This window comes from Vanacampus margaritifer, chromosome 13 (genome assembly GCF_051991255.1).
Source record: "Vanacampus margaritifer isolate UIUO_Vmar chromosome 13, RoL_Vmar_1.0, whole genome shotgun sequence".
NCBI lineage: Eukaryota > Metazoa > Chordata > Actinopteri > Syngnathiformes > Syngnathidae > Vanacampus > Vanacampus margaritifer.
This window is the reverse complement of record NC_135444.1, coordinates 1,435,891-1,462,808: the sequence shown is the minus strand read 5'-3', so window position 1 is coordinate 1,462,808 and position 26,918 is coordinate 1,435,891. Positions and strand designations below refer to the sequence as shown.

The following is a 26,918-nucleotide window of genomic DNA, read 5'->3' as shown; positions in this document are numbered from 1 at the left end:
CCAATTTCGCCGTCAAGCTCTGATTCACCTTCATCATCATCATCATCGAGGATGATCACCGTCGTCATCAATGTACTATTTTAGCGTTGGTCGATGCCTTTCGTCTTGTAAGTGTAGAGCTGCTTGCAAACGCTCGCCATTGCCCGTTCCCTCCTCCATCTAGCTCCATCTAACGTCTTCTACTGCCACGTCAATGCTTTCCAACCACGGAGTCACCCTCATCTTCATCATCTATGATGATCATCGTCGTCAACAATGTGCTTTTTCAGCGATGCTTTTGGTCTTTGAAAAAAACGTCTCGGGCGTGAGCTCCTCGCGACCGGCCGCCATTTTTCCTTTGTCTTCCATTCTCATCTCCTGCTCGACGCTCTAGCTCCGCCTCTACTGACGCCCACCCGATCTTGACAAAAGAGAGTCATCGCTGCCCTCTAGGGGCCAAAAATAGTCATTAGGCTCAAAAAACCTGCTTAAAACTTTCAGGAGAGCTCCGCAAGCCTTCCCAGCACCCGTTTCAAAAAAAAAAAAAAAAAATGGGAGGACGTCTTAACGTCTTTGGCGCTCCTCCGTAGGTTTTTGCAGAACGTCATTTAACGTCTTTGGCAGTAAAAGAGTTAAGAAGAATAGCACATTTGCAATATGGGACTACTTCTGCTTCAGGAGAGATGGCTTGTCACAGACGCAAGTACTGTGCAAGTGATGTCGAAGAACAGTGGCTACGTCAAGAGGAAACGCAACCAATCTACACAGCCGTATTCAGAGTCCCATTACCACTAACGTGAAGGCAAGTTGTAAAATAGCAAATCAATAACCATTAATTTTTTTGCAGTTTTACGAGCGTCACACCTTACGAGAAAACTTCCAAGCGCCACAAAGCTATTACCGCAGCTTGACAGAAAGTATCTCAGTCTGTATACCTACAAGCAGCTCACCCTCCGAGACTTTTTAACGTGCCTCGAGCAATGTAGTTACATGCCAGCGTACTTGTTTAAAACCGGCCAAAGTGAACATGCTTGTCTTCCTGGCAATTTTGTTAAGCAATGTTGTTTTTTTATGGTTACTGTAACGTTGAAACGGGAAGACTTACATCTTAAGCACTTTGTTTTCAAGAATTATTATTATAATATATTTTTTGTATATATTATTTAATTTACCAGTCATGCTAAAGTTCTTGGGATTTTCATGGTTGTCACTTACCCATGGTTATGCTTGAATAAAATAACTCATTAGGAGTATTCGAATGCTTTTTTTTGGGCGGGGTGGGGGGGGGTGTCCTCCTTGGTATCACTTGTTAAGTGTTTGCACTAAATTTAGCCTCAATTACAATGTTTAGATCAGATTACTGTACATAGTCTGCTCACATTCCACATTTAAAGCTTAATTATTTAATTAAACAAAGAAAATATAATTTCTTTAGAGACATGTTAAATATCGCAATAATATAGCTCTGCTACTGCTTTGCTACGCAGCAGTCCCATAATAAATGATCATAAATAATAAATAAATAAACCCCAAGACTGTAGCGTGAACCCGTCTCACTGTGTATTATTTTGTCCGGCTGTCGGATTCCAATGTTTAGCGACAGGAGCAGGAACGGATAAAATTTAATTTAGTTTATTCGTTTTTCAATCTAATTCTAAAATTGAAGATTATGGTAAATAAGTAACATTAAACTAAATTTTGTTTTTAAAATTATGGTCAACCAAAATATTAACATCCACCGATATGCAACACTTGAATATGTTTGAACCTGGCGTACATCATGTCAAGTACCTCAAAAAAACATTACGATTTCAGAACATCTATTCTCGAACTTCAAAAACAATGATGAAATCTTTCAGATGACAAGAGACACAAATCTTGATGTGAAAATTATTGAAGATAGCAGATTGGAAATAGTACTCTTTTTCATTTTGGTTTGCGTTATTCCAGCGCTGGTGGATAATATTTGGATTTTTGTCTCTTAAATACAAGGAGGACAGTACAATCCAGTATACTCAGGCAATGGCATCTGCGGCGTTGCATTTTTCATTTAGTGCAGTTGGGTAAATTGAGATTTTTATTTCTTAAATAGCAGTACTCAAATAGACAATAGTATTTGAGATTAAGCATCAACCAAGTGAAAAATGCTTCTTGGTACATGGAGAAATAAAATTTTATGTGTGTGTGTGCGTGCGTGTGTGTATTGATTGGACTGGTTGGAAAAAGAAATATGATTTTTTTTTTTTGGGGGGGGTCTTTTCTCTTTCAAGACTTTAAAGATGAACTAATGGTTGTAGAATTGCTAATGTAGGTCTACATATAAGCAAACAATGTTAGTACCTGGCAGTGGTGTAGTCCCAGCTGGCTTGCTCTATCTTTCCTCTTAGAATGCCAATGTCATTAGAAACCATGTCATCGAGGGCTTGAAGCTCTTTCTGGATTCTCTTCAGCTTCACAGTCTCAGCTTGAGTTTGTTTGGACCTACAGAAAACAACAACATTGAGACTAAAACTTATCAAGATCCAAGTCCTTAGACATTATAGCCATGACCCTCTATTGTACCAAACACTCAGACACTTACTTTTCAGCTATAGTTTTCGCAAGAAGAGCCTTCTTGCGCTTATTCCTTTCTTCTATAATCTTTTGATCCCGTTGCAGTCGCTCCAGGCGAGTCTTGTCTCGACTACAACATTGTAAGCAATGTGTTTTAAAAATTCTCAACATTTACTGGAAACACAAGGCAGTTTACGATAAACACTTTGTGACAAATCTGGCCTAATACAATAAAGGAAAAAAACAATACTACTAACAGTTCAATCTCTTGTTTCTCAAGATCCTTAACTACCGGATTTCGTTTCTCTGCAGCTTCTTCACAGTTTTCTTGCGTCTTTTCCTCGCTGCGACTCTGCTGCGCATCGCATTGTACAGCCAGACCTCCTGGTGGAATCGCCTCACAATCACCCTTCGATGGCGGCTTATTGAGCCGCTGCTCTGGTGGAAGTTCAAGGGAATCGAATCCAGTGTTTGCCTGAGCAGCTCGCTTCAAGATCCTCTCTCTTTGCAATTGATGCCGATTCCCGCAGGATGGCCGTACTTTGCGCTTGCTGGCTACCACAGAGTCTGTAACGACGACGTAAACTGCCGTATTATTTTGCAGCAAATCCAAACGAACATTACATATACGAAAAAAGTTAAACGTAAGGAGAGTTTACCTTTTTGCTGCAATATCCGCAGTTCGTCTTCTGAAAACCCAGCCCAGCCGCTCATTTTATATTTTGAAACTTGCACCACCCAAAATGCGATTTATTTAAAAAGATAATAATAATTAAAAAAAACAATTTAAACATAAGAGAAGGTGTGAGCTTATTAGCTTCAGTTACAGGTCAATAATGTAAGTCAACTTTTGGTACCTTGATAGCGCCCACATCAAAACAGAGCATCACTCAGCAGCCATGTTTCTTATTTATAAATGCCACGTCAAGGACCAGCAAAGCACCGAGCTGTCCTAAGAAAGGCCTGAATAGAAAAAGCACAAGGGAGTCCGTGTATCAACCATTATTTTTGTTTTAATCGGCAATTAAAAATGACTCAGTGTTTTGTTAACTGTATTTAAATCTAACATGAAAACAATTGCCTGATTTTTTAATTTTTTTATCTCATCTCAAAAACAGGACTGTCGCTGTGTCCGATTCTATTCAGTGATTTTACTGGATAGCCGATAGGCCAACACTCTTGAAGCCGTGAGGCCGCCATATTACCACTCCCAAGAAACGTTTCTCGGCATACGATCCTATACATTTACAGTATCGAAATTGGGGAACATTAGAGGCAGTACTTAGTGGAAACAGCATGATTTATGATGATTTAAATTTGTTAAACATAAACAAGAGGACTTCAGACATTTATTAAAGAATTATAACTGTAATCCAACAAAAGATGCCTCTGCTGAATCTAATAATGGGGTCTAAGGAACTGAGCGGTAAAAGAAAAAGGGAGTCTTCAAAGCAGTACATACCGTCCATTTGTTTTTGTTGTTTTTTTTTTACCTAAAAAATAGTGACCACCCCACCACAAACCCCCAACCCGTCCCTTTTACTAACTGCCTAGAGCTGTATATGTCTAATCTGTATGTAAAAATAAATAAATAATCATAATTCAAGTACAGTTAAAGCACACATTGCCATACAATATACATTTCCGCGTTGAACAACATCAAGAAATAAAAAATAAAATGGAAAAAAAAGGACAAACAGAAAAAGTGAGGAATTTAATCTAAAAGAACATACCGGTCCATTAAAGAAAATATTCTCTGGGCATTTTTGTTTGTCATGAAATTGGTATAGGTTTTTGATTTCTTAAAATATTGACCATTCTATTATCTCAGATGAAGCCTTCCATTAGGGGATTAAAATGTTGACTATCAAATCTTGAGGGCCCTATCTTCCCACTCATTAGGAGCCATATTCCACCTCCCATTAAAATCAAAATCTGTTGGATGAAGAGTTTTAAGATTAGTTACCTCCGCAGTAACATTTTCTAACAATTGTTTGTTTTGGGCAGCAGAGTTGTAACTAGGGATGCACAATAATATCGGTGGACGACAATTATCGACCAATTTGACGTCAAACAGATAAACCAGATAATCAAGAAATCTGTCAATACTTATCGGCTATTATCAACCAATTTAACGTCATACAGATGCACCAGATGATAAAGAAATCCGCAGATAATAACAGACATACCATGTTGGTCCATCTGTTGTGGCAATGGCTCAAGTTGTGCCCAACTCCTCAACCCGTCCCCTCGGTTATTTTAGTGTTGCATATTTATGAAATCATAATGCGCACAACGGACCTCGTGTTGACAGAAGATGCATCATAACGACTTGGCAGTCGTCAGTGTGAGCTTTCTTTACTGTGTCTGCCCAAAAAGTTACCCTCCCAGTTTTTTGTTGCATTTTTAAAACATGACTGTTTTGTTTTGGCAAACTCAAAATGAGTTACCGGTGGTCTTTGAAGCAGAGATATAAATAAAATTCAGCTTCCTGATGCTTTACACAATGTTTCAATGTATTTGTACATGTTAGACCTATAGTAGGACTCGACAGTATATTTATATTCAAGTTAATTTTGCAAACAATTATCGGCTCACTTATCTGTTATCGACATTGGCACTTTCTAAATTATTGGTTTATCGGTATCGGTTGAAAATAGTATTATTGTGCGTCCCTAGTTGTAACCATATATATTGACCAAAATCAGAAAATGACTGTCGACCTTCAAATGACCTTCTCCATCTGCTCTGTGTGTGATTACGACACACGGAAATTTGTGAAAATAAATAGCAACACCAGCTGACCTGTTGCTTCCATGGCTAAACAAAATTTGGTCAACAAGAAAACAAACTTTAAGTACTCAGAAGTATTAATCTTGTCTTATTCTAATAAACAAAAGTCCCATTTTAACAATTTCCACTCTTTTTGCATATTCGTACGTCACCTGCCAGTCAGAGTCATCAACCAATTTTCCGTCCATCATAGAGGTGCAGCAATTAACCGGTTTTACGATTAACCGTGGTTTTTAAACGTCAGGATTAACCGCAGCCGTTCAACAACACCGGTTATTTCCGCTCACAACAGCTCTTCTGTTTCCACACGGTCCATTTAGCGGGCGCACAACAACACAGGGGCTCAGCTTGGAACGTGCGAGGAGCGTTGCATAGCCGACGGCTGGGTACCGGTAGACCAGGTTGAGTGTACGTGGGGAAAGGGGAGGCTCTACAAGTTAATCAGTTAGCCTGTAAGTATTCAAACCATAACAGTAATATTTTAGACAGAAACCTAATTTTTAAAAAAACACCTCGAGCAGCAACAAACATTTCACCTCGCGTTCCCTGGCTACTTTTGAACACTTGCTCACCGACGGCTCTTATTGGTAACATGCTGTCGCATAACCGAATGCGGCAGAAGGCGCCAAAGATTATAGAGAGTCAAGATAATACACCCTCACAACAGGCTGGATTTGGTACTGAAAGATTAGGAGGTATTTTGTCCTCCTTGCGTGTTCAAATATGAGGGTGAGTTGTTGTAAGAAAAATACATTCTTTGCAAAAATGATTTTAATCAAACAAGAGATCTCTTGGAACATTCAACACTCAGGTACATCACTTAAGAACGTGGAATTTCTGAGCGTCAGAATGTGTCCCCTCTTCCGGGTTGCAGACGCTATATATAGTTTCTTAAAATCCGCCCCTCTGATTATTTCGGCCAGTACTTTTCCAAAGGAGGTGGCAAGACGAAGTCTAATGTAAACAAACGTTCAGGGGCAAATTTGGTGCATAAACTGGGACATAGTTGAAGGGTCTGACTTCCCCAAAACAATATCTCGCAAAACAACCCGAACTGGACATAACTGATAGAGACAATAATGTATGTGTATGTGTATTATTTCAAAACGAATTCTGTTTTCATTGGTGAGATGTGCGTGTATTTAAAACAACGAATTTCTGGCCCAATCAGTGTCTAGGCAGACTGTGAGAGCCAAATGTGTTTTGGCAAAGAAGTGCGGAGAAGGAACTTTTTAGACAAAACAACGTCGTTCAAGCTTAAGGTTAGAGCATACGAGGTCAACATCATGTGCCCTGCTGAGACACAAGATTTCTAATTCAAAGGTTAATATGGAAAATTAAAATGTTCATATGTGTAACAATAGTTGGTATATAAATTTAGGTATTAAAAATGTTATTATATCTTTCAGTCCGCCCTTTGGGCTTACGTAAACACTAACTAAGCCCAACAACTAAATATTTAAACATTTTTACCAAAGGATTCCCACGGGATCTTCATCATCATAATAGCAGGTGCAACACAGGAAGAAGAAAAACACCCTTTTAACAAGAGAGGACGCCCGTCATATGTCAAACAGTGTGATTCATCAGAAGATATTTTGTTTTTTCAGTTTTTTGTGTTTTTTCGGTTTTTCAGCAAAATAAGCATATCACATATAAAGACAGTGGGTTATGATTATGTCAAAAAATTGTAGCAGGGGATTTCAGGAAATTGGCATGGCAGTTAAGGATTAAAAGGAGTGTCATTGTGTATGTGCAATTCGGGACGCGATTGAAGACTTGTCGTCGTTTGGGCTAGGGAGGTTTTGTTGCTTGCGTTTTGTTGTTGTTTTTTTCAAACAGAGTCCTTCAGCTCTGCGTTTGGCTGGCAACCTGTCCAGGTTGCACCTTGTCTCCTGCCCGAAGCCAGTTGGGATCGGCTTCAGCACCCCCACAATCATTGTGAGGACAAGCGGTCAGGGGAATGGATGGATGAATCCTTTAGCCCACATCTACTGCCAGAGATGTAGGAATTCATCGAATTGGGGTTTGTTTCCTGAAAGTGTGGCTCATTTTTTTTTTTTTTGCAACGCCGGGGAAAAGGGACACATTACTCCTATTTCCATTGGGTAATGCTCAGCTCGTTAGCTGACACTGGAAGCAGCAGTCGACTGGTTTCTCTGTTGACTCCCCCTGGTGGCTCGAGCAGTTGGTCAGGTGGCTCGAGCAGTGGTCTCTCTGAAGGTAATGGTTGAGTAGGAAGTGGACCCGGCAGGTCTGAAGGCCGGATGTTGAACGAACCAGGTGTCGGCGTCATTGGACTGATTGACCCCTCCATCACCTCAGGTCTGAGTGCAGGACATTTTTATTAGTCACTAATAAACATTTTATTCACATCCCTTCTTCTGAGAGAGAGCATTTTGGTAGTGTTATTAGTTAGGGGTTAGTAAATTTTTAGTAAAGTTCTGCAGGCCCGTCCTGTGGAAAAAAATTCTGTATGTTGTGACATTCAATTATGATCCAGCCTTTGGCTGGTTTTTTAATGACCTAAGCACATTGATTGCAAGGAAAATAAAGATCTTTTTAGCCAGTTCAAATCTGACAAGGCCAATTTTGTTTACAGAATGTGATTATTAAAATATGTTATTATAATACTTATTGTTATAGATATAGCATGTCAAATGTGCTTCCGGCCATTAAACAAATGCAACTTTCGCCTCAATAATAAAATCAAAAAATAACAACTTCCCCCAGGGCCCCAGGGATTAATAAAAATAGAAATGGAACATATTCACCTTAATTTGTCGTCTCTGCCGAAACTTACTCCTTCTCCATGGTCCAAAAAATTCCCCAAGGTCCTCCTATAAAATTCGTTCTCACGGACTATCTCTAATTATCATATTAAGACTAACTTTTAATTTTATATTTATTTTTTATTTCGCAATGACATACCCAGACCAACTAATAATTCCCCCTTCTGAAAAAGATCGCTTTAGAGAATTTTTCAGACTAATATATAAAGTTTTGCAGTACCTAAATTTAGCTTGTGTATTTATTTTAAAAAGAGGGGAAAAAGTTTATATTTAACCAGTAAATTCAACAATGCATCCCAAGCCAGTGTTTAAATTTGAAAAGAGAATTTGGGAAAATATCAAAAGACCAAGTTTTAAAAAATAAAATATAATAATTAAGGTTCAAATAAATTATATCTTATCTATATTCATATTAGCTGTTTTCAATTTCTGAAACTTTAAATTTACCAATATTATCTTTTGTACTTTAAAATATTGTAGCTTAACCAATAAATTTAACAAAAAATCAAATATTATCAATACATAAAGTTGCCCTTAGTTTTAATATTACCATTAAGCTTACTAGTCCCCCTGTTTGATGTTTGTCCAAAAAACTGACTGTTTTAAAATAGCAAAATAAACAAATCAGATCAAATCAAAAATAGACATCAAAAAGTTTTTAAAATATAAAAAATTTGTATATATAAAATGTTGTCAATCAATTAGTTAAATTTACCAAATGTTTTACTGTAAATGTTATAACCCTACCCATGTCAAAATATAGATTTCAGTGCAAACAGTCAGCGTCAAATCATATGGCCCGGTATCAGCAATTCAAAGAGAGCATTGTTTGTTGGGTGTGGCCTTCGTATGGCATAGTTCTTTCGTAGGACAGTTCTGGACGCAGGAACGCTTTGAAGACGCTTGTGCAGAATATTTGGAGCAGTTTCATAGAACAGTTCATTTGGCAGTGGAGCAGTTTTTCTTTTTTCACATTTGTATATGATGGCACAGTCTTTGTGGCAATAGTCGGCAGGAATCTCCGCCCTTCCATCTGGCGTTAGCAGGCTGCAGGTGTAGTCAGGTATGGCGGCATCTTTTTCCACCGCCCTGCTGGTGGTGGTGACAGGTGGCAGTTGCAGTTTCTCTGTGGGTGAGGGTTTTAAAGAGGTCTGTGTCCCGCCAGTTGACTTTGTTCCGAAATAATGACCCTTGACCAATAATCCTCACTCGACTGAAAACACTAAAATCCGCCCCAACAGTATTTAGGTTATAACATGTCAGTAAATATTAAAACCAAAAACTTATTTTATTAAAAAAATTAAATAAAAATAAAAATAATAAAAAATAATAATTAAAACAATGAAAGTTTACAATTTTAAATAATTGCTAATTATATGTCAATATTTGTTATGGTTTACAATATTTAATTTAATATGTTTTGCATACCTTCATAAATAATACTTAGGATAAAATAGGACAGATATACTCTAACAATTTACAAATATAGTTAATTAATAAGTGTGTAGTTTTCAATTAATGTTTTCTCAATGGAGGCCGCAGCCCGTAAAGTCAGCCTTTGGTCAAACGTCAAAGCAGGAATGATTTTAATTACATAGCACCTCAAATTATGTCAAAAATGTGTTTCTTCCAGATAGCTTCCCCAGTCTGTTTGTAATGAGACTTCAAATGTCGAATTCAAAGGTTAAATATATTCAGGAGAGATTAAAATTACTTTCTATTTATAAACGTCGGAGAAAAAAATAAATAAAAAACTCCTTTTAAATTATAATTAACACATTACTTCATCCCCAGGACCGGAACATGGCACTTTGGTGCGACCCCAATTGTCCTTAATGGGTGTGTCTCCTGATTCTGAAAAGATATTTAAAATTTATTAAACAATGTTCTCGCGCACAAACAAAATCATAAGGGAAAAAACAATCATCTATATAAGAATTATTCCACATTAATTGCCATCCAAGTTATTTGTTTTTAGTTATTATTATTATTATTATTAAAATAAGAGTAGAGACTAAACTATTTAATCTAAAACAATCACACAATTAACATTACCTTTTATAAAAACATTTTATTTGACCTCATTACAAAGATTGATGGCTGTTGGCATTTTTTAACCCGAGAAAGGGAATGAGTCATAGCAACTACAATCAGTCAAAGCCACCCATGCTCTACAAGCATAAGACATGCATCTAAATTTTATAATATCTTAAAACTATACCTCTCTATGTTATTTGTGTATTAATATTCGTTCGTTTTATAGCAAACATAATTTTTAAATATGACGTATTTGCACTCTTGAAGCCAGTTTAAGTATTCAACATTAGTGCTTAAGAAATTTATGTAAGGGGCTTATAAAATCAGTTACGGCAACAATTTATATAATGTCGTTCAATTATTTAACGCAGACAATTGCGGGTTTTAGCGTTAGAAGTTTTATTAGTAATTTTACCGTCTAATTAATTTATCCCGTTTAGCGCTTATTAAACGGCTTAATTTGTTTTATTACATAAATTTGTATTATACAGTTATTTTATTTGCAAAGCAACATTTCAGTATTCATCATTTTTTCAATACACTTTTCTTAAAGATACGTCCGGGACTCTCCTCTATATAAAATTACATACACTCATAACATTATTAACGGGCGGTCGCCGTGTACGCACATTCAAAGTTAAATTGCCGTCATTAAAACCATCGAACAAATGCCATATCTTATTAGAATAAACTAACCTTTTTCACAATATAATCAAGTCCCGTCGTTCAATATTAATTACATTTTAAGTCATTATTTAAACGGTATGATTAATCCGGAAGCTTTAATTCCGACTAGCGGAAGTCATATCAGGTCAAATCATTTAGTCTTATATCATTATTTAGTTATATAAATGGTTATAACTTCACAAAAATACCTAAAGCTAGTATTCTAGCATTATTCATTATTTTGTCAACAAGCTTTCGATCATTTCTGGCTTTTCTTCCACTCGAAGAAATTACAGATGTGTGTTGCACCAGCTCATCTAGTTCGTGACGTTTTTTCACACATGCAAGTTCAACGTTCTTCATCAAAGAGATTAGACACACTGCAGATTGTAATGACGGAAAATAACCTTTTCTACAGCCGTCTTGCATCCAGTCGCAAAGTTCTTTTTTTGTTTCTCGTTTAGCCTTTGTAGGTAAAATCCCTATAGCCACAGCGCATGCGTTTCCAATTTGTTTATCCAGCGTCATCCCATCTAAACTCAACGGAATCCCATTCGGGTCAAACCACTGTGTTTTGAGTTCAAATAGAGTGTCCATGTTTCGTCTTAATTATTAACTCAGGTATTTTATAGCTTATTGATTTGTATTATATTATATTATATTGTAAATTATCATAGTTCAGTTGTATTAATATTTAAATGAAGTGACGTCTCACTTATAACAGAATTAATCAACTGTTCTCGTCGCGGTCCCTTTAAGATTTTACCGTAACGTTAGAGTTTCTTCACCGATCAGACGGCATACACACAACGGACAGACAAGACATGTCGTTTTGTACGACATATCAACACATAAATATCCGGATGTCAACTGCGCTACCCCAGCTTCAACAGTTTCTTTGTCTTTGAATTTTAATCACGAATATTCAATAGACCTATTGGCTTGATCTAAAGCGTCGTATCAAATATGCTTTAGTCAGCCCGACTTACACGAGTTGAGTCAATACATCTTATCTCTTATATCTTGTCTAAAAATGTCAATATCCAATTATTCATAGACCTATCGATTAATCTTAAAACGGCGTACTAAATCCGTTTTATGTCAATCTGACTTCCTATAAGTTGAGTCCTTTGTCCCTAGAAAATGAAGCAGTCGATCCTCCCGCAGCTTTAATCGGCAACACTTATTCAAGGATCTTTGTATCTAATTACCCAAGAATCTATTACTCATAAAAACAAAGTGTTTGTCTCTCCCGCGCATCAGGCAGGGATCAAGACAAAGATGCTTTTTGAGCCGACTTCTCTCAACTTAAATATGTATGGACGTAAAACCAATGCCCACACATCTAACGCTGGTAAAAGAATAATGCTTCTCCAGCTGACTTACTCTCATATACACAGACTTCAAATCAATTATCTACGTATCTATCGTCTGTAAAAACAAAATTGTAAAGACAAAAATGTTTCCCAGACTGACTTACTCTCAACTTCATCTTATATCTCTTATCTCATATACATAGACTTCAAATCAATTATCTACGTATCTATCGTCTGTAAAAACAAATTTGTAAAGACAAAATGTTTCCCAGACTGACTTACTCTCAACTTCATCTTATATCTCTTATCTCATATACATAGACTTCAAATCAATTATCTACGTATCTATCGTCTGTAAAAACAAATTTGTAAAGACAAAATGTTTCCCAGACTGACTTACTAGCGATCGTTATTAATCTTTATAACTCCAAAAAGATCGCATATCATCTGCGCATTTCCGCATACACTACCACGTCACCACGTGTATAGTTCAAACACCGTGGTAAAATCCGAAATCTGGGACTTTCACGTCCAAGCAAACGATTTCAAAATTCATCACTATTTTTCTTACACAGACTCCAGCCTCAAAATAATTTTACACGACGAATTTACCAGCCGCCGCGCCCTGAAACAGACAGAATTCCTAAAACGTGGATTCATTTGTCCACTTACCTTAATTATTATGTGGCCGTAGAATTCTGCCCGTCCCTGAACGCCCCGCTGGAAACTGTCGAAACGTCGGTGGTCGCCAATTGAAAGATTAGGAGGTATTTTGTCCTCCTTGCGTGTTCAAATATGAGGGTGAGTTGTTGTAAGAAAAATACATTCTTTGCAAAAATGATTTTAATCAAACAAGAGATCTCTTGGAACATTCAACACTCAGGTACATCACTTAAGAACGTGGAATTTCTGAGCGTCAGAATGTGTCCCCTCTTCCGGGTTGCAGACGCTATATATAGTTTCTTAAAATCCGCCCCTCTGATTATTTCGGCCAGTACTTTTCCAAAGGAGGTGGCAAGACGAAGTCTAATGTAAACAAACGTTCAGGGGCAAATTTGGTGCATAAACTGGGACATAGTTGAAGGGTCTGACTTCCCCAAAACAATATCTCGCAAAACAACCCGAACTGGACATAACTGATAGAGACAATAATGTATGTGTATGTGTATTATTTCAAAACGAATTCTGTTTTCATTGGTGAGATGTGCGTGTATTTAAAACAACGAATTTCTGGCCCAATCAGTGTCTAGGCAGACTGTGAGAGCCAAATGTGTTTTGGCAAAGAAGTGCGGAGAAGGAACTTTTTAGACAAAACAACGTCGTTCAAGCTTAAGGTTAGAGCATACGAGGTCAACATCATGTGCCCTGCTGAGACACAAGATTTCTAATTCAAAGGTTAATATGGAAAATTAAAATGTTCATATGTGTAACAATAGTTGGTATATAAATTTAGGTATTAAAAATGTTATTATATCTTTCAGTACCCACGTTACATTATATATAATGCCCATGGCCTATGTCTTATCTGCTGTATTTGCTTTAAAAGGCAGTAACTTTAAAAAAAAAAAAAGTTATTTATTGTTGTTAAAAATATACATTTTCAAAGAATGCTGATGATGTGATTTATTTATGTCTATAAGAATAACCGTAAAACCGCTTTTTTTCCCTAAACTATAATCGTACACCAAAATCTTAAACCGTTGCATGCGCCCCTAGTCCCTCGATGTATCCATGTGGACCACGGTAGTAGGCTCGTTTCCCTTCATGTTGGGCCTGCTCGATCTGTGGCCATAAGGTCTTCCTTGCCTCCCGGTCCTCCAGCAACATCATCTCCGCGAAGTGGATGCCTCTCTCCTTGCACACCGGGGAATCCTTGCTGCTGCGCTGAATCTCATTTAATCTACGTATACCGTATAGTTTATACAGTAGTCTTCTCGCGAGATGGGAGAAGCAAGATGACCTCCCTGTGACTTCAATGGCTTGCAAGGGCGTGTACGGGTTATCGGCTATCCAGTCATATATTCAGATCAGTGAACATACCTACAGTATACTTTCGTCAGCTCAGTGTCAGCTCGACCCGTGGCCAGTCGCTTCCGCATTCCGCGACCTGAGCACCTGTCACGTGACCACATGACACAAACGTTACACTTATTAAACTAAATTAATTAATTAGAAATTGAATTGGAAACTAGAGATTTTCCATCCAGGTTACAGATACGCGTAAGAGTGTGAGAATGGACAGAAATGCATGTATGTCAGGCTCAATGCGTGAGTGTTGACAGCCCTAATTTAGTCCTGAGTACCACTTTAATGACACCCCAGTTAGTTTACTGTAAAACTAAATACACAACAAGAAGAATTACACACATCGTGTATTTAAATACAAAACATGCTTTGTTTTAAAAAGATTGACGGTAGCGCTAATGGTAACGTCAACGGAGGATCCCACGGGGTAGATCCACGGACTTCCGGGTTTCACACATCAGCGCCTTTTCCGGCCACTGCTGGCCGCATTCCAACACTCGCACCCCCACCCCTGTGCCCCCCAACCGGGCGCTCCCGCCCATTGGCAACACTCATGCATTGAGCCTGACATACACGCATTTCTGTCCATTCTCACACTCATAAGCTTTACTTTTATAAATTATAAAAATAACCGTGCGCTCCTGCCAATGGGCGGGAGCGCGCAGGGCGTCTTAGCTCTGTGAAATGCTTCTGACAACTGAGACAGACACACTACACACTCGCACCTGTCGATGGGAATGCGCAACCGAGGGGCACTCGGGAAACGGGAAACTAGCATTGACTTTGGGAGCGATATTCCTTCAAATTACGACTATTCTATTCACACACATGCATTTACACACAGTAAAGATAACACTACTTTATGGTACAAATTCTTCTCAGTCTGCTCTGTGAAAAACAAGTTATATCAACAGAACTCTTCTATCTTATTGTAAGTTTACAATGGGTACAGAAAGTATTCAGACCCCTTCAAATTTCTCACTCTTTGTTTCAATGCAGCCATTTGTGAAAAAAAGTTCATCTTGACAGAAAAAAAAACAGAAATGTAGATTTTTTTTTTCTTGGCATTGCATGACGAATAGGAGGTGAAGTACTCTGTGTAACTGTGACTGGTACCACAATTTAAGGCCGGGGCAAGTGTCCTCTTTTTTGGGGAAATCACTATATAAAAAGCAGTCCATTAACCATTTTTTTACAATGGGTAAATCTATCATTCATCCATCCAATATCTAAATTGTTTATCCTCACGAGGTTATTTTAGTATATTCTTATTCTACTTTATAATCAATTTATTTTCTCATTGTCATATTTAAAGTTGAGTTTTCAAGGATTCGAGGAAGGAACATAACATAAAAAATAATGATAGATTAAGGTAATGGTTAAGAATGAAAATGCAAGACACTTGAAATTCACATGATATTTACATTTTGTAAGACTAAAGTGTGCAGGGATGGATTGGCATGAGGCTACGATGATAATTTTCAGTAGTAGAGTTGTAGTAGTTGAATAAATACTACTACAAATGTTTTGAAATAATTGAATAATCGCTTCAATGATTGTGATTTCAGGCTCATTAAAAAAATAATTATTATTTTTTCTATAATCGTCTAGCCATAACTGCTTGTATATAAGAGCTAATATCTGAGATTTTGGATGTATTGTAGATCAATATAATCCTGTACTGTTTATTTGGCTGATATCGGACCGATGTCAATATTGAATCGGGTCACCCTAATAAAATGTCATGAAACACTGCTATATATACTGTATATGTAACAGTTTATTTTAACAACAAAAAATGTTTTTATTTTTGAAAAAAAATGTTGGCAGGTTTGTTTTAAAACATTAAAATTATTTTCCAACAGTTGATGACTTGAAAAGCATGCTGTGTGTTAGGCATGGGACAATACGGGGTAACTCACGATTCGATACTGTGATGATATGTGGCCCACGATAATGATAATATCATGATACATGATATCTACGATAATCAATATGTTGTTTGAAATTTTCTCACAAAGTCACGGTTCAGATCGGATCACCGATTTGAGTCACGGGATCAAATCGTTTTTTTTTCTTTGGATCAGCAAAAAAATAAAAAATAAAGATAAATAATACTTTATCTTAGTTTATTTTGTAAAACATTTTTGCCCATGTGTTTTACACATTTAGTTATTTATTTGAGTATTTGGTGCCGACGAGTTAGCAAGACACTGTGTGTGTGTGTGTGTGTGTGTGGGGGGGGGGGGTCTATGGAGAGGAAGGCTGAATGCCAATATACTGTAATCCAAATACTGTGGCAATTGTTTTAAATATTATTTGCTTAAAAAAGCATTTCCTGCTCGAGGTCACGTGTTCCCGAGCTCCACTCGCCCAGCGTCTGCAGCTAGACCCTTATGCTCAAATGAGCTTCTCCTCCATGTTGCTGGATAGCGCACTGTGTGCATGCCCAATATTCATAGGCGTCATTATCGTCAATGAAACCTCTGCTGATAGGTTGTAGCTCCTGGCGACAGCGACAAAAGTTGAACAATTTTCAACTTTCTATATGTGAACCAAACAGCATGCAATGTTGTCTCTGAGGTCACTACTGAATTTTGTGTGGATGTTTGACTGTGGTAAACACACTCCCTCTGTCATGTAAAGTGTATTTTCAATTGTATATGTTTTTGCTGGTGAAAATTCTGAATGTATTCTGACACACAGTATTTGCTTGTGTGGTTAGCGCATCTGCCTCACAGTTCTTATCGAGTAATTTTTTCTCTCTCCAGAAATAATGCCAAAACTAAATATATATATATATATATATATTCTATGTTAATTTGGATTGGCACCATTTCTTTTTTTCATTTTATAGATATCCTGATTGCATATATATATATTCAAAGTATCAACCTTACCTCCTTAGCTAATGATGAGGAATGCTGATTTTGTGTTTTGTGTTTTTTGTGTTGATATACGTTTTTGTTAATCTGTCCTATAGAATTAAGTTGGTCATTTTGTTTGATTTGTAGTCATACCTCCCTCTGGTGTTCATTTAGGTTGTCCCACCCCTATTTAAGCCACCTGAGTTGTTTGTCTGAAGGCCAGTCCAGTTTAATTTGTGTTATGTTAAATTGACTGACCTCTTTTAAATTGGGCCCAAAACTTAAGCTATTAGTTGATGTTGGAATTTTTTGTTAAATATTTTTGCTCTGCACCCTTGCTACGACACTGATGCTCACAGACACGACATTCAGTATACGCTTACCACGCACTGCACGTAGGGCATCAACTGCCTTAGCTAATGATGAGGAATGCTGATTTTGTTGCTTTATGAACAATCATTCAGCACACACACACAAACACACACACACACACATTTTATCTATTTCAATTTTCATGCTTTCATTGGTGCAAAAATATTTAAATGGTGATTTTTTTATCATTGGAAGTGCTGACAAGTTAAACTAATGCCAACAACAACTTTTGCTTGTCAAATAATAATAATAATAATAATAATAATAATAATAATAGTAAACAGCCTCCTTGCATCTGCTGGGCAATTTAGAGCAAGTTAAAAGGTGAAACACCTCAGGGGGGCATACATGTCCGTCAGTGTGGAGACATTGTCAGGCATGAAAGCCAGATGGGGCAGAGAGACCCTTTGGTGAGGGCCTTGGATCTCTGATTAGAAGGAGCCTGAGGTGACCACATGGCTCATTACTGAGATGACCTTTGGAGGCACATGGGTTAGAGGTGGAGGAAGTGTATAAATGCCAAGTGGGAATGGGTAATAAGAATTGTGAAGGAGAAACATAACTAAACGCAGTTCAGTAGTTCATCATGAAATAAGTAAATTAATTAATGTAGAAAACATTTTTGTTTTGAGATGTTACCTCAGCTTTCAGACACTGTGGGCCTGTCACCTGAATGCGCTGAAAATACGCCCTCTTCACCTGCCAATCGCATCAACTCTGTTCTAGCCGCTATTAGTGCGTTACTTGAGAATTTGGAATGAATCAAAAACAATTAATTATTGGTGCCAGTAACCGATACTGAAAAAAAGCGCTTTTAGGTTCATAAAATATTATGGTATTTTAAATAATTTGTCTAATTGAATAATATGTTTAATGCTAATTAAACTTGTTGGGTTCTTAACCATGCCATAACATAATATCCTCTATGGAAATAAAGCTGGACTTTTGTTTAAAGTCACACATGAAGGAGTAATCTTTCTGTTATTAGTCCCTGTCTCTCTTCTGCATTCAAAGAAACACGAGCCACTGAAATTCCTCGAATATAGATATCTTTTCCTACTTTGTTTTGATTTGATTCGTTATAGTCGCATTGCCTACTTAATTTCCATTGTTTTGATACTGTATATTTATTGCTGGCCTCGTACTGTCGGTCAGTGAGCACGCAAGATGAAAAGTTGTGCACTCTTCTGGCAGGTAGTGAACTTTAATGTAATTTCAAGCTATTCTCAGTCATAGAATATAGTATATACTATACTCTACTTGTATGTTGTGCTACAATAAGCCAGTAGTTGGAAAGGATCGAACTAAGCATAAAATTACCCATAACTCATTCAAACCCAAAAACATATAAATAAGTTTTTTAATACTTTGTCCTTCACTGCCCAAAACATATTTATATGTTTTTTTTAAATGTTTTTTTTTTATACTAGAGCACTGTTTCTCAGCCCCGGTCCTCAAGTACCCCTATCCAGCCTGTTTTCCATGTCTCTCAGCCAACACACCTGAGGATCAGGCTTCATGGAGAGCTTGCTGATTAGCTTATCATTTGAAACACCTGTGTTGGCTGTGGGAAACATGGAAAACAGGCTGGATAGGGGTACTTGAGGACCACGGTTGAGAACCATTGTGCTAGAGCATAGAGAAGGCTTTGATGCAGTTTCTGACCTGAAGCGGTCGCTTAAATCAATGGTAATTAACTGCCAGCCGATTACAGCAAAGTATAAGAGATCCGCCAGGGCCATGTTGCAACAAGCTCTTTCCCCCAGTGTTTTCAACAGGTTTGTGAATAATGATGAAACTTAGCTATATTATAATGCTAATTGCTCCAAAATGGAAACAGATAAAAACGTTTTTTTTTCCTGATGAAAGAAGAGACTCTAATCTTTCTTTTAGTAGGTTGCATGTTTTTATAGCAAGAGAGCACAATATTTTGTGGGCCTCGCAAATTCAGTCAAAATCCAGTAAAACAGTCAGGAGCGAAGAGGGTTGCTTCAGTGAAAATGGCTGGGAGTGAAAATGTCTGATTCACTGTAAAGATAAATATTTAAATCTAACTAGTGTCATGACATATTTGTCAGTCACAATGTTCTTTTCCTCATTTGTGGACGTGGAACAAAACAAATAAGTAACAGATAATAAAATACAGGAGGACACGACATTTCTAGATAAAGACACAGAAAACAAGTGTACATTATAGAATACATAAAAAGGGAAAAAATAGTGTTTACATGTTGAAGTGAAGCATTCTGTGACTTGACAATTCAGCATTCCCATTTGGGACAGTAACGTCACATAGAATATGTGCCATGTCTCAATTTGAATACATGAAAAATAACAATGAAGGAAAGAGAGATTCCCGTTTTCCAGCTGGAAATCCAGTCACTCTTTTGAGTTTGTGTAAAATAAACAAAATATTAAGGTACAAGGTACCTTGAGGTATAAGACTTTCTCAGTCTTAGTAAGCGATATTTTGAAACGCTAAATCGAAGTAATTATTCATGCTTTTCTCATGTTTTTTTAAATTATTATTACGATTTCAGGGTATGATATTTACTCACCAGAGGCGTAGCTTGCCATTAGTTAAACCAGGCAATTGCCTGGGGCCCCCTAGATTTCACACAAACCGCATATCTTATTCTTTCACATTAGGAGTGCCAAGGTGCAATGACAGTTGACCGTCTCAAGATCCCTATAATGACCCAGCGAGCCAAACACGTCCCTCCCCCACTTGTTGCTCATTAGAGACACAGCTTGCTTGCGCTAGTGTAAACAAATAGGGTGACAGGAGATTCTCCGACAAGACTGACTGGATGAAGAGGAGCTATCCATCTGGGAGTGGAAAATGAAATAAAAAAAGAGGGAGAAGAGAAAAGAAAAGAAGACAGTGGTGAGTGTAAGTAATAGTTGTTTATTCCCTTTCTGAAACACAGTTTCCCTATTTCAGGGTTAACAGACTCAGGGTTCTCACTAAACCTGCTTTATGAAATGGACCTCTGACCTCAATCTGATTGAGATGCTGTGGCCTAACCTAAAGACAGTAAATCACACCAGACACCCAAAGAATATTGCTATAAAAACTGAATCATTTTGTGAAAAAGAATGATCCAAAAATCCTCACACTTTTTTTTCTTTTTCTTTTTCCTGTACTTTGATTATTACGTTTGATTCAAACATTAGACAGCAAACTTTGAATACATTTAAAAAAAAAATAAATAAATAAAAGGGGAAAAAAAAACGTTTAAAAGACCTTAATCAAAGGTATGTGAAAAAAGCTAAGTTTTTAACCTGGATTAAAAAGCATTTACACTCGGGCTGACTTCACACTTATGTTGGCAGCTTATTACATTTGTATGCAGCATAACAGCTAATTGCAGCTTCACTATGTTTACTTTGAACTCTGGGTTCCACTAGTTGGCCCAAGTCTGTAGATCTTGTTAATGTGACATATTTATAATTACATCGCCACAGCCATCACTGACACACTGTCCTGGGCCTGCACAGACTTACTGGCAGCCTATACCTCTACTTTCATACTTAAGTCCTTGCACCATGCTCAGCACCCCAGCATACAAACCCCCTGCCCTGAACAGTTTAATGAGCTTATTACAGCTTTTATTATGGCAGAAACTGGCACTATGAAGAAGAATATAATATCTTTGGTCACAAAACAACCACCAAAGGTAATGTTGGGTGTTTCAGGACTGGGGAAGATTTACAAGCCTGCACATGGTTTGTCAGCATAGAAACTACACACGCACGGAAACACACACACACACGCACGCACGCACACACGCACGCACACACACCTTTACTGTAGAATGCACATAAAGAGGCAGAGGTCTTGTTTTATTTAATTACCAACAGGAAAAAAAGTTTTTTACAAGTTTCAAGTTCTTATGGCTTCAAATAATTTGGAAATGCAATGTACAGTGTTTCCTCACTTTTTGCGGGTGATACGTTCCATGATCCCCTGCATTCAGCACACCTCAATGAACTGTTACGTGGTTGCAAAAGCACGCGTGCTTCAACTGCTGTACGCTGCCTGTGGTGGCATTCCCATCAGATAGTGCATCTAAATTGAAAATAATAATAACTAGAGCGGCGAGCAGCTACAAAGGGCCCGCGCAGTCCGGGTCACTTCGGGTTACTTGCGCGTTAGGGAACTGGCACATTGGATTCTAATTTTTTGAAAATGGCACAATAAAGCTTTACATACAGATTTTGTTTTTTTTGCCAGGCCTGATTGCTAGAATAAATGTACATAAGTTATCCCAAATGTATTCTTATAGTATTGCAAAGCATGACTCATGCTCTTGCAGCTGCAAAACAGGAACTGTGCCCTTATCACAAGATATCGGCTGAAACACATTGTGGATGAACTGTAGAACTTTGACTGTTAAAACCTTCAAGCCAAAGAAAGACACGTCTGTATTATTATCTGCACAATGACTCATATCCTTGAAGTTTGCTGCTGTGCATCCCCCTCCCCTTTAGAGCAGCAACTACTGGGTAAACTAGGGAACATCCTATTAAAAGAAAGGACTCGGCGGAGTGTGCCTCAGAGCGGGTAGGAGATTGTAATCTGGGCACATCTCTGTCCGTTCTCCTAGTGAGCAAAAATAATCTAAGTCTCTTGTTTTAATTCCTTGTCTGTTGTTCTAGGTTGACTGAACCTGACACTTATGTTTGTGCAAAATTCAATAAGATGTCACGCATGTTTAAACCAACTAAATCAGCATAAATTTTCTTGGCAAACTGCGCAAAAGCACAGCTACAGCTTTCGGCAAAATAAAAAGATTTGCTTTTACTTTTCATCAGGAATAGGGGTGGGCGATAAGGGCCAAAATAAAATATCTCGATATTTAAAAAACAACAACTTGATAACAATATCTTGACAATATTCTACAGAAAAAAAGTCTTGTAAATCTGCACTCGCTTCACAGAATAATTATTGACAGCATTTTTGAACAACAGCTCTTGTTTATGTTTTAATTTGCTCAATGCATCTTCTGCTAAACATTTTACAACAATATTCTACGGCAACATTTAACAATGAAAGCTTTATTATTATTTCCAGGCTATATGGGGTGTTTTCATTGATTTTTCTGAATCTTTGTCAAATAAATGTTTTTTATTATTCCATAATAACAAATCTGGTATATGGTAAATGGACTACTTTTTATATAGCGCTTTTAACTAGTAACTACACCATATTGTGCCCAAAGCGCTTTGCCTCACATTCACCCATATACAATAATATAAATAATGCATTGGATTTATATAGCGCTTTTCTAGACACTTAAAGATGCTTTACAGAGGAATGGATACATTATTCATGCACTCACACATTCACACTGTTGTGGCGGTAAGCTACTTAAGTAGCCACAGCTGCCCTGGGGCTGGCTGACGGAAGCGTGGCTGCAAGTGTGCGCCTACGGCCCCTCCGACCACCATCAAACATTCGCACCTTCCATACACCAGTGTGAGTAGCACTGGAGGCAATGTGTGTGAAGTGCCTTGCCCAAGGACACAACAACACATGACTTGGGGAGAGAGGGGATCAAACATGTTGATTTGCCGGTGATGGAAGGAATATAGTGTAACGAACTAAGTGTGTTGTGTGTGTTGCTATTTCTGTTTAGCACTCTTATGTCCAACTGTTTGTAAATCGCGGGAGAGGAGGGACGTTACGCTACGGCTACGGTTAGATAAAAGGGTGACATTCCAACCAACGTTTGCTGGTAGCGTTCTTGCAAGACGTTACAATACTTGTAAGAAAGAGCCAGCATCCTGCATATATTGTAATGACAACAAAAGCAGCAACGATCTTTTGACAGGCAATTTCAGAAGTTGTCCTGCACATAAAAAGCATGTGATATAGTCGCAAATGTAGCTATGATGCGGAGTACAAGCGTGTAAAAACTGAATATTAAAGCATATGGGACAGCTCAGGGCAGTTTTTAATATGTGGTTTTCAACAATATAATATACATGACAAAATGAGTGGCTCATCGAATTAAAACAAATTAACCGAGTATTTCTTGATTTTTAAATTAACCGCGCAAAACCTGGCCAGTAGCGCGCTCCCAGCGGCCAAATCGGATATGATGTAAGCAGAAGACAGGAAGACAGCGTCCCTGCTTTGCCGGCTTGCTGTTGCTGTGTGTTTTATCGCCTCCTGAATTTCTACAATGCCATCTCGTTGCGTAGCAGGATTTTGTTCTAATCGAAGGGAGGATGGCGTGAGCCTTTTTTTGGTTCCCCAAAGACGCAGTTCTTTCCGAGTTGAGAGAATTATTGAAGTTTCAATATGGCGGGGAGTGCCGAACGATTTGTAAATGGCAAGAAATATTCATACTTATAAGGGCGTTAACGTCCGCCAGCACAGCAGGTTCTTTTAAAATCTACACAATTACATAGCATACACAATTTTTTCGAGTTTCCGAGTGGTAAGGTCCATCTTTCCCATAGTTCGTGAAGGCAGGGTTAGTTTAGCAGCTCACGGCAAAAATAACCACTGTCAAATTAATATACAGACACTGAAAAGGTATCAATTTATAATGAGGAATTTGTTGTCAATTTTATTGTGTTTTATGTATTGTGCTGTGCATCTGTGTTGAAGGCATCATGCCCAAGTTAACACAGTTCAAACTTTATTTCAAATGGTGGATGAGATGCTTATGGAGTATGAGTCAAAGGAAACTGCTACACAGCATCCAAAATGTGAGTAAATTTACTGTATAATATACATGATTGATAACAAACCAATTTATGTAAAAAAAAAAGAAAGCACACCACCACCTAGTTTTCAAATTTGTCATGTACATATAATTTACAAATTGTATGTATTGTAAATTTTTTAAAGAATGAAATCACTGTATTTTATATGTCTAAATATTTCAACGTCATTTCTTATTGAAATGTTTATTTTCTTTGTTAAAGCAAAAAGAAGCTTCATGTCAAGCCTTGCCCTCAACAAAAACTGTAGCAGTCTTGATTCGAGCTAAAGGGTAAGTGTAGCTATTATAATAATTTCGATTTCATGTTATCAAAGTTACTATCATCTCTAACAATATACTGTACTTTGCATGATACATATGTTTATGGAATCATATTTTCAGGAGTGCAGACAGTTTGGTCCAGGCAGAGCTCTTTGTTGACCGTGGCAAATCAGACCCTCCATGCAGAAAAAGAGTGTAACGAGAAGTCAACGGTGGCAGTTGAGACGCAGACAGAGTGGGCTGAAGAGATGGAGTCAGACTGTGGTGACATTCCCGATGAGACTGACAAAGATTACATACCCTCAGATGCACTATACACCTTGGGGGACTCTGAAGATTATGACACTAAAATGCTACCACCAAAGAAGAGCCGTGAGAGCACTGGGCACCCAGTGTACTTAATATTCTGGAGTTGTCTGGTGCAGCTGTTCTCGGACTAGTGTAGTTCTCCTTTGTGTGGCTCTCTTCAGCTGTCATGGGATCGTAGCGAGAGTGGTACTTTGCTTCACATGGAATGTTGGAATGCAAGGATTGTCAACATTCCTTTAGTTGGAACAGTCAGCCTTACTTTGGGCAGATTGCTGCAGCGATTTTGTTTGCCGGGGCAACTGTTTCAAAGGTTTGTTAACTGCGGCGGTTAATTGCTGCGGCCTTCATTGTGCTCTTGTGGAATATTCATTGAAAACTGGACACTTGCCAACTGACTCTATATTATATTTGTAAATTTTTAGAGCAAGGCTGTCCTATCTCATCTTAAATATTATTTACGAAAGTATGCAAAACATATCAAATTAAATACTGTAAAACATAACAATACTGAATTATAATTAACAATTATTTAATTGCAAACTTTCAGAATTTTTTTAATTTATTTTTATTTTTTTATTTTTTTTTCATTAAAAATAAAGGAGGATTTTGTTCTTCCAACTTTCTACTGATATGTCATCACCTAATAATGTTGGGGCAGAGGCACATGACAACAAAGAGGAGCACCTTGTTGTTCCGCCCTCCACTGATATTTCATCGCCTAATGTTGTGAGAGATTGTGTTATGTTTCGGTCACTTCCTTTTGTTGATCGAAATCAATGCTTCAAATGTGGTCGAGCTGGCCACTGGAAAAATGAATGCCGATAGGACACACGTGGCATCTGGAGCAGAGGCCGCAGACAACAAAATGGACGCGGCTTCTATCAACAACATGGTCGCGGCTACTACCACCAGCAGAGGGGGCGTGGCTTACGTACACGGGCATCATCACAACAATATCTGCCCTTTCCCCCTAATCAGCACTACCTGGCGCCACCTGCTGGACAGTTTCCGCAATGACTGGACCCTGAACTCACATGTAAAGGTCTCCAGGAACCAATCATTGACATTACGGACTCCCGCTTCAATTCCCAGATGGACATACTTATCACTGCACGAGTAACTCCGCCTTCACCCAGTTTCCAGTGGTACCTACATGCGCCACTGCAGATGTCTACTGGGCAAAGATTGACACTGATTCCTCCGGCTGGAGGGATGCTGAGAATTTCTGGACAAAATGGACTCTTTGGGTTCGTAACCTTCACTCATACAATATGGTATCTGACTGCATGCATTTCACTTTCTTTTATGACAGATGTGGTGATGAGGTATACAGTGGAGCATTCCGTACACAGAAGCAACTGATTGGCAACACTTTATACAGACAGATTTATTATATTCTAAAACTCTTGATGCCTATTTAATTTAATCTGATTTGTTTGTCTCCATGTCTGTTTTAGAACAATCAGCTTTTGGACCGACATCAACAAGGGGGACTAGCAAGCTTGATGGTGACATGTTAAAACTATAAAACTAAACTAAACTGCGGCACTGTGGTCTATTGACCCAACTGATGTGGGCCTGTCTAAAGTGGCTCTAATAACTTTTTAAAATTAATACCCCACTTCGTTTGGGTGCCGCAATATTAATGATAAATGAAGGGCGACTTCATATCTTAATAATAATTGATGGCTGGCTGAAAACGGGGGTTCTTTGTAAATTTATGGGCTTAAGCTACAATATTTCTATTTTTATAGTAGAAAAGAAAATACTGGTAAATTTTGTGTGGTTTCGGAAATTGAAAACAGCTTATGTGAATAAGGATAGGATAAAATTTATTTTAATCTTAATTATTATATTTTTCGTTATTTGAGGCTTGTTGAATTTGGTCTTCTAATATTTTGCCCATTTCTCTTTTGAAATTTAAACAACTGAGTTGGGACTCATTGGCGAATTTGCTGGTTAAATTTAAAAAAAATTCCCCCCTTTTTAAAGCAACAATTTATTTACTGCTGCAGTTTCATTTTTTTAATATACTGGTCTGAAAAATGATCTGAGTCGATCTTTTTTCAGATGAGGGAATTATTGGTCTGTCTGTGTGGATCGTCGCGAAGGGAGATATGCACACAAACAGTCCATGTTGAATTAAATAAATATAGAATTATAAGTTAGTCTCAATGTGATAATTATATATTCCGTGAGAATGAATGA

The 26,918-nt window shown here is 37.8% G+C and overlaps 1 protein-coding gene across 10 annotated transcripts in view; it reads right to left on the bottom strand.

The window, feature by feature from the left end:
• The window catches only part of gorab (golgin, rab6-interacting), a 292,517-nt gene that overhangs the window by 5,804 nt on the left and 259,795 nt on the right, over positions 1–26,918 (bottom strand). The window contains exons 1-5 of one of the 10 annotated variants that reach the window (XM_077583147.1): positions 12,809–13,621; positions 3,192–9,971; positions 2,790–3,099; positions 2,561–2,662; positions 2,320–2,460 (exon numbers count right to left, since the gene is read on the bottom strand). In XM_077583147.1, the coding sequence (XP_077439273.1) occupies positions 2,320–2,460; positions 2,561–2,662; positions 2,790–3,099; positions 3,192–3,246 (608 nt within the window). In that variant the 5' untranslated portion in view covers positions 3,247–9,971; positions 12,809–13,621. The other 9 variants (XM_077583148.1, XM_077583154.1, XM_077583145.1 and 6 more) reach the window with 9 other exon arrangements.